Here is a 12,117-nt window from a genome sequence, read left to right as displayed (position 1 = left end):
CAGCAGTTAGGATTACAAGTGTGAGCCACCATGCTCAGCTTTATTCTTTTATTTATTTTTGGTGGGTCGTGAGGCTTGTACTCGACCTGCTCGCTGTCCCTGAGCTCTTCAGCTCAAGGCTACCACCTTACCCCTAGGCCTGGGTATTGTCCCTGAGCTCTTCAACTCAAGGGTACCATCCTACCCTGGAACCAAGCCCCACTTCCATTTTCTAGAGGTTAATTGGAGATAAGCGTCTCAGGTCCTTTTGTGCCTGGACTGGTTTTGAACCTTGATCCTCAGATCTCAGCCTCCTGAGTAGCTAAGATTACAGGTGTGAGCCACCAGCTTAACTGCTTTTTATTTTACTTAATTTTGTTGTAGTTGTTGCTGTTTGTTGTAGTTGTTGCTGTTTTGGTTATTTTCAAGGTAGGGTTTTGCTTTTTGTGCCCAGGTAAGCTTGGGCTTCTACTTTGTGCTTCCTTATGTGACAAAGATGACAGAATTGTGCTGTGTCTAGAAGTGGGGCTTGGCTCCAGGGTAGGGCAGTAGCCTTGAGCTGAAGAGCTCAGGGATAGTGCCCTGGCCGAGTTCAAGCCCCATGACCCACACACAAAAAAAGCAGTTAGTGATATGGCTCAAGTACTAGAGTGCCAGCCTAGTAAGCACAAGGCCTTGAGTTCACTCCTCAGTATCACCAAAAAGCAAAACATAAATAAAGGCCAAGTCCCCCGGAAGCCTGATTGTCTAATTGTCTTTTGCCTAGGACTTGCTCTCCCCAGCCCCACTCTAACTACTGCTCCTCATACCTCTGTTGCCTCAGTAGGTGACTGTTCTGTCTCATATAGAGCAGCCACCATGGTCCTTCCACTTCAGTCTCTCTGTGAGCCCCTCAATGGCAGGGAGCTACACTTGCCCAACTCTGGTCCCTATGGCCCTACTAGAAGTTGGGGTACAGTACCTGTATTAGGTAATGCTAGATCCATCGGCATCAGGCCTTGGGCTTATGGCTTGGACCAGATTCTGAGAAGACTTGCTAGAGAGCAGAATTCGCTACCTTAGGAGGGACCCTAAGGCCACTGACCCTTAGCCCTGGCAGCAGGTGGCTACTGGGTGGGAAGACATGATAGGTAATCCACCACCAATGGGACTTGGCTGAAAGGCTCAGGAGCCACTAACCATCACTCGGCTCTCACTTTGCAGTTTGCAGATGGGGTGTACCTGGTGCTGCTTATGGGGCTCCTAGAAGGCTACTTTGTGCCCCTGCACAGCTTCTTCCTGACTCCAGACAGCTTTGAACAGAAGGTAAGTGAAAGGGGAACTGGGTGGGCCCTCACCACCTACACTAGGGCGCAGGGTAGCCCCTGCCAGGCCAGCAGTATTTATTGAGGCGGGCTGACTGACAAGCAGCTAAGCTGAGGAGTGACTGACATAGCCCCAAGCATCCAGAACAGCCCTTGTATTCCCTGATACCTAGCCTTTCCTCCTAGCCATACGCTGCATGGCCAGCCTCTCCTACATAGGAAACAGGGAAGGTAGCTGCAGGGGTAGCCCTGTGGTCCACAACCAGCCTGGTTCTCACAGCCTCCCCTACATTACCATGCCCTGCTCACTAGATAGAGGTGTTTGGTTCAGAATAGAGAGCCTTCTCTGCCTCTTGATGTCCTGTCATCCGATCTTTTTAGATATATGCACAAATGTACCCCATTTTGAATACAAGCACATGATGAGAAAAATGCTGCTCTAGGAGCGTGCTGGGATCATCAAGCCCATCTTCCACATGGCCTTCCCGCTTCCATCCATGCTTGTCCTCAGATGAGCTCAGCCTGTACCTTCTGGCTACAGTGCTGGGCTCCTGCACTGTGCAGGAACAGGCCTGGGGTCCCCAGAGTCTGAGATGGTACATAACACAAATACTGCATCTCTCCTGCCAGGTCTTAAATGTCTCCTTTGCCTTTGAGCTCATGCAAGATGGAGGACTGGAAAAGCCAAAACCACGGCCAGAAGGTATTTTGTCTTTCCCTGGGTTTGTAGTGGTATGGTGAAACCTTCATTTGAGAATTTAGTTTGCAAAGACAGCAACCCCTGGGTGTCCGTGGAAGACTGGTTACAAGATGTTTAATTTCCTTGCCTAAGAGAGCCATAGTACAGTAGACTCTTGCTTCGTGGGCACGCATAGTACAGTAGACTCTTGCTATTCATGGGCACGCAGGTCCAAGGAGATGTTGTTGAGTACAAACGTAGCTGCTCGGGAAGTCTAGAGCTCAGCAGGATTCTGTGGATGGTTGAATCATTTTTCCTCTAATGCCACTCCACTGCTGCTAGATGTGCCGCCTTCCAACAAATGTAACATTTTTACTTTATCAATTAAGCTCAGTCACTTTTCCCTTGCTTTGAGGGGTCATTTGCTTTTGTATGAGGCTAGTTTTCATGAAATGAGTCAGGGAAAGAGATCACACAACAGTATATATGCCATCAAAGATAACATGGGACTGACTCGAGCCTTTCCATCTTCCCTTAACGGCATAATGAGTACATGGGAATTAAATGGTTTTTGTTTCAAAATTGTGGTCCAAAACATATGACTAAATCCTCAACTAAGGTGGGTTTACTGCACTTGACAGCCAGTGCACATTCTCATAGTGTCTACTGCACCATTAATGCCGTGTGGCTTGTTGCTATATCTGTACATAGATGTATCCATCTGCACATATTCAGCACTTTTGCAGTTCTTGTTTTGAATTTATTTTTTATAGAAATTGAACTCAGAGGGCTGGGAGTTTGGCCTAGTGGTAGAGTGCTTGCCTAGCATGCACAAAGGCCGGGGTTCAATTCTTGGTACCACATACATTGAAAAAGCTGGAGGTGCTGCTGTGGTTCAAGTGGTAGAGCTCTAGCCTTGAGAAAGCCCAAGGACAGTGCTCAGACCCTGAGTTGAAGGCCCAGGACTGGCAAAAAAAAAAAAAAAAAAAAATGAACTCAGAGCCTGAGCGCTATCCCTGAGCTTCTTTTTGTTCAGGGCTAGCACTCTACCATTTTGAGCCATAGCGCCACTTCTATTTTTCTGATGGTTAATTGGAGATAAGAATCTCACAGACTATGTCAGACACTGTGGCTCACACCTGTAATCGTAGCTACAACGGAGGCTGAGATCTGAGGATCACAAAGGGCACAAAAGGACCTGAGAATCTTTATCTCCAATTAACCTGTAGAAAATGGGAAGTGGGGCTTGAGCTTCAACCTTGAGCTCAAGAGCTCAGGGACAGCACCCAGGCCCAATTCAAGCCCCATGACCCACCCACCCCCCCCAAAAAAAAAGACTGTAAATACAGAGAGAATAAATTCTCGGGATACCCTCCTGTGCCCACACTTGGCCGTCTGCATGTGTGTGTGAATAGGAGCCATGTTTCTCTCAGTCATCTTCTTAGTACATTTATTTTCTGTCCTGTACCAAGGCCACATTCCATTGTGGCAGCACTGGCCAAGTCCACATTATGGTGTAGATCACATCTGTGTTACACTGGAACTCCGAGCAGGCTGATCAATGATCCTCATGCTGGCACTCCGTGGGTCACTCAGGGGGGCTGCCTGTGCTCTTGGTATGCAGTAGGTGGGGCACCAGTGCAGCCAGCCAGAGCCCCCTGCAAGAGGGTAAGATGGCGCCAGTCCTCAAGTCTCTTGCTGCCAACCAGGGAAGAGAAGGGACGCATCAGTTACCCAGATAGAAGGGCAGTTGTGATCACAGCCAGGTGAAGAGACCGTGGGTAACAAGGAGGTGCCATTCTTCTGTCTGGGTACCATGGGGAACAGGCAAGATGGTGAAGGGTAGGCTAAACCATAAGGATCAAGAAGAGCTGGTGTAGACATTGGTATGCATGAGTGAGCCAGAGTTCCACGGGGGCATGAAGTACCTGGCCTCATCATTCACAGCAGACCTCAGTAACCATCAGCTCTAGTTGGGCATAAGGTGAACCCCTTATTCTTCCATTCCTACCAAGGCATCAATCACCTCTAAACGAAGACCTCTAGCATGGCTAATGTCCCCCTGGGGCTCTCTTCCTGAACAGGCCACTCTTGCCATCCTGATACCAGTCACAGTGGACTCCTCCTGTCTCCTGGGCAGACCACGCATGCTAGTTTCTGGGTAGGAGATACAGGAGAGTTTGGGGCCTCCCTGCTGTGACATTCATGAACTTCTTTGTGTGAAACCTGCCCACAGATCCATATGCACCTTCTGGTCATTTTGGAAGCTCAGGCATTAGTTTCCCTCAGGACAGATGCTTCTCTCAGTGTCATCCATAAGAACATTTCAGTGTACAGATGACATTTCTTGAGCAATTATTGAACTGCTTAATATGAAACTTCCCGAGCAGTGTGAGTGGAAAATCACATCTGTTTTATTTGTTGTTGCACTGGGCATTGTGCCCAGGCTGAGAATTTCCAGTGCGTAAAGAACTGAAATGGTGCTTTGTGAAACTACTTAGTGAGAAGTGCGTCCCGGCCTTCCTTCCCATTCCTGTGCCGTCCCGTCGTAAATGCCACAGGCTTCACGGGTGATTCTTTGAGGATGTCTCCAAGTCAGATGGCTGTGGTGGAGGCATTTTTTCATAGCAAAATGTTTTTAAAATCAGAAAACTTCATTCTCTGCTGAACAGCTTGACCTTGGAGATCTCTTAGACCTTGAAATCCCTTAAGAACTTGGAATCTGAGTGTCAGATGACCCCAGGTGCATGACCTTTCACTGCTCTGACTGCTATAAGCCAGTAATGAATGTCAAGTTCACAATTAGTGGAACAGTTGATCCGTGAGGCAGTTGTTTTGTGGGGGGTTTTTGTTTTGTTTTTGTATTGGTACTAGGGCTTGAACTCAGAGCCTCACATTCTTGCTTGGCTAGTTTGCTCAAGGCTGGCACTCTAACACTTGAGCCACATCTCTTCTACTGGCTTTTTATTGGTTAATTGACAAATACTCTTGGATTTGTCTGCCCAAACTGGCTCCAAATTTCAGAGCTTCTTAGTAACTAGGATTGCAGGTGTGAGACACTGGTGCCTGACCTGAGCTGTTAGCTTTTCATTTGGGGCTAATCATTTTCGCATACTCCTTCAATTCTCATTCTCACAACTGCAGTAAAATTCACTATCTGATATAGTTAGGACAGGTGGTAGGAGAGCCGGCAGGAACTCAGAAGAAATCTAGTCCATGCAGCATTGAAGTCTGTAGGACACCTAGTAGTAAGCTGGTGAAGAGCTGAAGTGTAAGGCAGTGGGTTGAGACCAGTCTACAGTGAACAAAGCTGTAGTACCACAGCTTAGATCCAGAGATCAGCTCACCTGGGGAAGGTCTTAGTCTGTGGTTGGATACCATGTAGAAATGGTATACAGAAGCCAACAGGGACAAAAGCTTTGACCTCTAACCAGATGTTAGCAAAGGCATAGAACAGCAGAAGCTGTTCTTAGAGGTAAAATGGTACAGCCACTATGGAAAACTTTGTCTTTATCTAATATAGTATCTAGTAAGCAAAATGATTCCCCACATCTAAAATACACACATCTAAAATAAAAACAACAACCCTCTAATTCTTGGGATCTATTCGTATTCCCTTACATGGCAAGAAATTTGGTGATCTTAAATTTATGATCTTGAGATGAGAGATTGTCCTAGATTAACTAAGAAGCTCCTATATAATCACAAAGGTCCTTATAAGAGGCAGAGGAAGGCTAAAGTGTCAGCCATATAGCCTGAGAAAGGCTCGCCCAGCTCTCCCTGGCTGTGAGGATCGAAACAGGCTATGGGCCGAAGAATTCAGAGGCAGCCGGAGAACCCAGAAAATCAAATTCAGAAGAATTCTTCATTAACGTTCTAAAAGGAATACAGCTAAGTTGTTACCTTGATATTTTTCCCCCTGAGACTCATTTTGGGCTTTGGCCCTCTAGAATTGAGGGATAATAATCTGTGTTGCCCAAGGTGCTGGTGGCTCACAGCTGTAATCCTAGCTACTCAGTAGGCTAAGATCTGAGAATCAGGGCTCAAGACAAGCCCAGGGATAAAAAAGTGCTCAGGGTTAATACCCTGAGTTCAAGCCCCACAACCAAGAAAAAAAAATCTGTGTTGCCCTGGACCACTTGTGATTACTTTTTACAAGAGTAGGGAGCTACTGGTGTCCCCTCTGGCCCCACAGTTGCATTCATAGGTATGTGTGTTCATATTCCAGGAGAAAACTCTTAAGAATACCTTCAGTAGACTCCTTGCATGTTCCCACTGTTGGGATTGTATCTTGGTACAGACATTATGGAACACAATATGGAAGCATCTCAAAATTTTAAAAATAAAAGGGCTGGGAATGTGACTTATTGGTAGAGGGCTTGCCTAGTATGCATGAAGCCCTCAGTTTGATTCCTCAGTATCATGCTATGGCTTAAGTGGTAGAATATAAGCCTTGAGCAGAAAGAAGCTCAGAAACAATGCCTGGGCTCTCAGTTCAAGCCCCAGGTCTGGTGAAAGATAAAGAGAAAAAAAAAAAGAGAGAAAGAGAGAAAAAAGAGAGGGGGGGGGTCGGGAAGAACATGATTGTGAAATCCAGTAATCCTACTTCTGGGTATAAGCCAAAAGAAATGAAATCAGTCTGTCAAAGAGGCAACTCCACACTCCCATCCCTTCCCCCACCTTCACGTCACTATTTACAGCAGCTGAATGAAACCACCTAAATAACCATCAGTGGAAGGATGAATAAGAAAATGTGATACATATATATACTATTAGGCCATAAAAAAGATGAAATACTTTTATCTATGGCAACATGGGTAGATTTAGATGATATTAACTTAAACCAGACACAAAGAGACTGATACACGATCTTGCTGATATGTTAAACCTCCAAAAGATAATCTCATAACCACCATTCTAGTCTTGATTTCTATGAGAAGCTAAGGAGAACAGGATGGAGAGGGGCATGGGGAGAAGCTGGTCACTGAATACAAATTATAGTCAGAGAGGAAGAGTTAGTTCTCATGTTCCGTTGCACAATGAATGTAGTTAGCCACAAATGTGTACTTCAAAATAACCCAGATATTGATGATTATACAATATATACATGAATGAAAAATATACCGTATTTCATAGATATATGATTATTGTCTCAATGTTTTAAGCCCATCATACCCTAGTTATAAATAGTTCTCAAATAGATGGGGCATCACTGAGAAAGAGGAATGAACAGTGATCCCTTGTCTTTGTCCAGAGTCTGTATCTTGAGTGCCTGGGTCTGATCCTCTCTCCTCAGCCCCAGCCTGCCAGACAGCCTCTGCTGGTGGGCTTCTACCCTGGAGTTCTCCAATGCTGTCTGCTCCCAAACAGGAGCCCTGGGCCAGCCCATACAGGCAATCAGCAGTACTGTGATTAGCAGTGCTAATCACACAGTTTATTAGGGCAAGGCTTTAAGCATGCTCTGTTTATGTAGCATGGAGTCATAGTACATTCCCAGGAACCCACAGCTCTCTCTAGTGGTCTGCCAGTCTGCCTGTGACTACCTGGGTGGTCAGCCACTTCTCTTTGTTTTTTGTTTTATTTTGTTTGCACTAGTCCTGGAGCTTGAACTCAAGGCTTGGGCAGTGTTTCTGAGGTTTGGGTTTTTTTTTTTCTCTCTTTCTCTCTCTCTCAAGGCTAGCACTCTTACTTCTTGAGCTATAGGTCCACTTCCAGCTTTTTGGTAATTTATTAGAGTAAAGAAGCTAGTGGACTTTCCTGCCTGGCTGGCTTTGAACTTGGATCCTCAGATCTCAATCTCCTGAGTGGCTAGGATTTCAGTGAGCCACCAGCACCCAGCCAGTTGGTTTTCTTGGTAAGAACAAATGGAAAACCGTATCTCTCTACCACAATGGTGGTGATAGTAAAGCACAACTCAGACTCCCTAAGAAAGCCTAGTTTTTGTGAATGGTGACCCCTACAGTTGTGCAGTACACACACTACATATACTGTCACTGCTCTGTTGTTAGCAAAGATAAGGAAACAGGAAGAAAACTACTAATTAAGGGACCCTTCATATGTTCCCAATGTTTTTCATAAAAATGCTGCTGCTCCACTATTTACCATAGCAAAGATATGATGGAACCAACCCAGATGTCCCTCAGTAGATGAGTGGATCGACAAGATGTGGTATTTATACACAATGGGATTCTATGCTGCTGTCAGAAAGAATGACATCTCCCCATTTGTAAGAAAATGGAAAGACTTAGAAAAGATCATATTAAATGAAGTAAGCCAGACTCAAAGGAACATAGGCCCAATAGTCTCCCTCATTTGTCATAATCAGTAGAAACCTTGGGCTCTCCTAGCAGAAATTTACAATAGAACAAAATCTAGAGAAATTAGGCCAAGTCATACGATACTAAACCTAAGGACCTCCAGGATATAGAAACAAAAGCCATATAATGAGTAACTGTGGTCCTTAATGTACTATGTTATCTCTCATCTCTTTTGCCATCCCTTGGTTATCTCATATTGTTACAATTTTTCACCTTGTTATCTGATATATTTTGTATGTGCTTAATTGGTTATTTGAAATTGGAATGAAGATAAGCAGGGGGAGGGAGGGTAGGAGGGAAATGGGGACCATGTCATGAGAAAGGGTATCAATGTTTGTGAAGTTATATATCTGGTGAATATAATGTAACCCTTCTATTAATCACAATAAAAAAGTATTTTAAAAAATACTCCTGCTCACCAGGGCAATCCCAGCACTCTACTAAGGCAGGAAGATCTTGAGTTCAAGACTAGCCTGGACACAAAACAAGACTGCCCAAAGAAATAAATTATCCAATTTTACCAGTTGAAAACTGATTGAGAGAAGCTAGTTGACTATTAATATTACACAGCTACAGTGAAGATGGACTTTGAAACAGTGGGCATTGAAATGAGATAAAGTGGTTATTCGTGTATCTCTTGGTATGGTGGGAGGTCTGTACAAGGCAGGCATTATAGCAAAAAAAAACGGCTTTTTGCTGAAGGCACAGGGGTCCAAGGCAGATACAGACACTTATCAAATAATAGAAACACAAGTTACTTAAAACTGCAGGCAGTGCTACAAAGGCAGCATATGGGGGCTCTGAGAACACAATAGCCTACACATATACGCATGCATGCATACACGTAAACCCAAGACTGTAGGAAGACCAGGGCCACCTTGGAACACAGACATTGCAACAGCAGAGCAGGACCTCAAGCAGCCACGGGGAGGCAATGACAGAAAGCAATGTGACCATGATATACAGAGATAGGTGTGGCATGAAATAAAATTGAAGAGCAGTCTGGGCCATGCAAAGTCATGACCAAGAATTATGGGCGTGAGGGGTGCGTGCTATCTTAAGTGAGATGGCTGTGAGGTACATAGCTCCAAAGGGCTCTGGGTTACATTACAGTCTATGGTGATTTGTGCAATACACCGTCAAATCTAGATGCCTAATGGTCTGGCTACAGTAAGTAGAATGATTAGCAAGGGCAAGAGGAGACCAGTTTTGAGCCTGCTACCGGGGCGTCTGAGCCACGTTGCCTTCCCTTTCAGGCTTACTTCCTTGGTGGACTCCATCTGCCATCCTAGTAACTCCTCCTTAGGGTAGCCCCCTAGTGTCAGACTTACTTGAAACACTTGACTGATGTCCAGGGTAGACAGGAGGAGGACAAGAACCAGCCAGAAAGCCCAGGACTACACCTGCTAGAAGGCAATTGAGGAGAGGACTCAGCTCAGCCAGGGCCCTCAGAAAAGGCTCCAAAATATGGACGACTCAACATGGGAAAAGAAAGGGAAGTGTGGCAGCCTGTTTGGAGGTCCCTGGGAACTGGGACTGATCACCTGGGGAAGGCAAGATTGGTGGGCAACCAGGATGAACCTGGGGAGGGAACAGACGAGGGGACATGGAGATAGGTGGAGCCTAAGAAGGTTCCCAGCCCAAGGCCCTCAGCTTATAATCCCACCACAGTTCATCTTCATAGTGTGAAGAGCCCGGGCCTTCGTGCCTCTGGCTGTGGCAACCACAAGAGAAGCAAGGCCTTGTAGTCTATAGAGGAGTCCAGGTCTCCCACTCTGCCTGGCCTTAAAGCTCTGGTCCTGTGGACTGGAGTCCTGCCTGTTTTCCCCATGGCTCACCCTCTCTCCCATTTTTGAATCCCAGATGAGCTGTTATCTTGTCTTACATCGCTCATCTCCTGCACAGTAAGGCTTCTCAATATTGCTTTTATTGTGAGAATGTTACACAGACAGAAAGGTAGCTAAGACAAATCATCAGACGCGATCACACCACCACAGCCTAAGGCAAGGACAAAAGTAATGGCAGCTTTCAGGGGCCCTGTGCCCTTTCTGAACACAACCCTTGCCCCTCCCTACGCGTGACCGCTGCCCTGACTTTTATCATCATCAGGGTTTGGGCATGTTTCTTTTGTTCTTGTTTTTCCTTAGTTTTACTACCTAAACACACATTCCAAAAAAGTAGACAGTGTTCTGTTGTGTTTACGCTAGGCTTCAAAGGATGCTAGGGAAAGGAACCGAGGGATGAAAGCAGAGAAAGCCCTTGAGTGAAGACGCCAGCAGAAATTCGGAAGGAGAAATCAGAGAAAATGGGGGCCAGTAAATGCACAGGTGGTGCAAGGGTGGGTGGACAGACACGTGGATGACGAGATGGAGTACATACATGTGAGTGGGCATGTCTGACCTCTAGCCTATATAATCCAAAATCCTTGATGTGAAATTCCAAACCTTTTAGGACCCAGTCCCAGCACCATGCCTCTCCCATCATAATCTACTCATGACTCAAGAAGCGCTGGCTTTAGCAAGACACAGTCAACCCTTCCCCTGGGACCCTGCCCACGTCCATCATTCTCTAATCACTTTCAGCTCAACTTCTCCAGGAAGGAAGGAAAGAATTGTTTCTCAGAGGCTCAGAACTCAAATGAACCCATTTCAAAATACACCCCAATTCCCAGCTTCCCCCAGGGCCTCACCCCACCTGCCTGGGAAAAGCCCACCTCCTGAGACCTCCTTAGCAAGTGCCTCCTCTCTGCCCATGGGGCAGGAGGAGGAGCCTGTGTCCTCTGGAATCATCCCCTTTTCGTAGAGTTTGCACAGTGATGAAAGGCAGAGGCAGATGGAGAAAGGTCCCAGAGACAGGTAAGGCTATGTGAAGCCTGTACGTTTTAGGGCCTGGTTTATTTCATTGAGAGCTGAGATCCTGAAAACTCCCTCCCCCTCACCTATATACTTCCCCTCGCCCGCTGTCAATTCTCGTTGCTCATCCATGCCACCATCTGCAGCTGGGGGCTCTGAGCCAACTTGGGGCCCTGCTGCGTATGCGGATGAGCCACAGAGGGGAGGGGACAATAACTCTGAAGCAGGTAGCCACACTAAGGTAGTCGATGCTTTGCTTTCTCTGCAGATATCGTCAACTGTGACCTAAAATCCACCCTGCGAGTGCTGTACAACCTCTTCACTAAGTACCGGAACGTGGAATGAGAGCCTAGCGCTCCCCCTCCCCCTGCCCCGCCACTGCCCAGCAGCTCCCACTGATGGCAGACTGGACCAGCCTCCAGGGATTGCCTCACCTTGCTGTTCCTGTCTCCTGCTCTGTGCTCCCCAGCTCAGTGTCTTCCCAGAGATAGTGGGAATTGAGGTCAGGAAGGAAATAAGTAGTAACTCAGTGGGCTGATCCATCACATTCCAGGCCCTGGAGACTGACCCCACAGTGAAGGTATCTGCACCCAGGCACCAGTCCAGCTTCCCTCTGCGTGCCTTGGGAATCACTGTAGGCCCAGAGTTCTCAGAAGATGCCAATAAAGATCACAGTTACCATTGATAGAAATCAGATGCCAGCCTCCTTAGTGCCCTCATTCATCCTCCTGATTCTAGTGAAGTAAATGCTCCCTTCCCCTTTACATGCGAGGAAACTGAAGCTCAAAGGTTAGGTGACTTGCTAGATGTTGGTATTTTTCTTCCCTATTCCGTGCTTTTCTTTTAGAGTATCATGGTAGCCCAGACTGGCTTCAAAACTTCTTGCTTCAGTTTCCCAAGTGCTGGGATTGCAGGCATGATTGAACCGCCAACACCCGGCTTGTTTTTCCTCTTTGAACAACCTATTTGTTAATAACTAGTCAGTT

General features: G+C 46.3%; 1 protein-coding gene across 1 annotated transcript in view; it reads left to right on the top strand.

Annotated features, from left to right (window-relative positions):
* Positions 1 to 11,497, top strand: part of Parva (parvin alpha) — a 137,104-nt gene extending 125,607 nt beyond the window's left edge. The window contains exons 11-13 of the mRNA XM_090348138.1: positions 1,183 to 1,284; positions 1,914 to 1,986; positions 11,400 to 11,497. Of these exons, the coding sequence (XP_090204264.1) occupies positions 1,183 to 1,284; positions 1,914 to 1,986; positions 11,400 to 11,476 (252 nt within the window). The 3' untranslated portion in view covers positions 11,477 to 11,497. The remainder of the gene's footprint in view (positions 1 to 1,182; positions 1,285 to 1,913; positions 1,987 to 11,399) is intronic.
* The last annotated feature ends 620 nt before the right edge of the window (positions 11,498 to 12,117 follow it).

Source organism: Megascapheus bottae, chromosome 16, assembly GCF_031878675.1.
Source record: "Megascapheus bottae isolate mThoBot1 chromosome 16, mThoBot2.hap1, whole genome shotgun sequence".
In the NCBI taxonomy this organism is placed as follows: domain Eukaryota; kingdom Metazoa; phylum Chordata; class Mammalia; order Rodentia; family Geomyidae; genus Megascapheus; species Megascapheus bottae.
The sequence above is the reverse complement of the archived record's forward strand: the minus strand, read 5'-3'. Positions and strand labels throughout refer to the sequence as shown.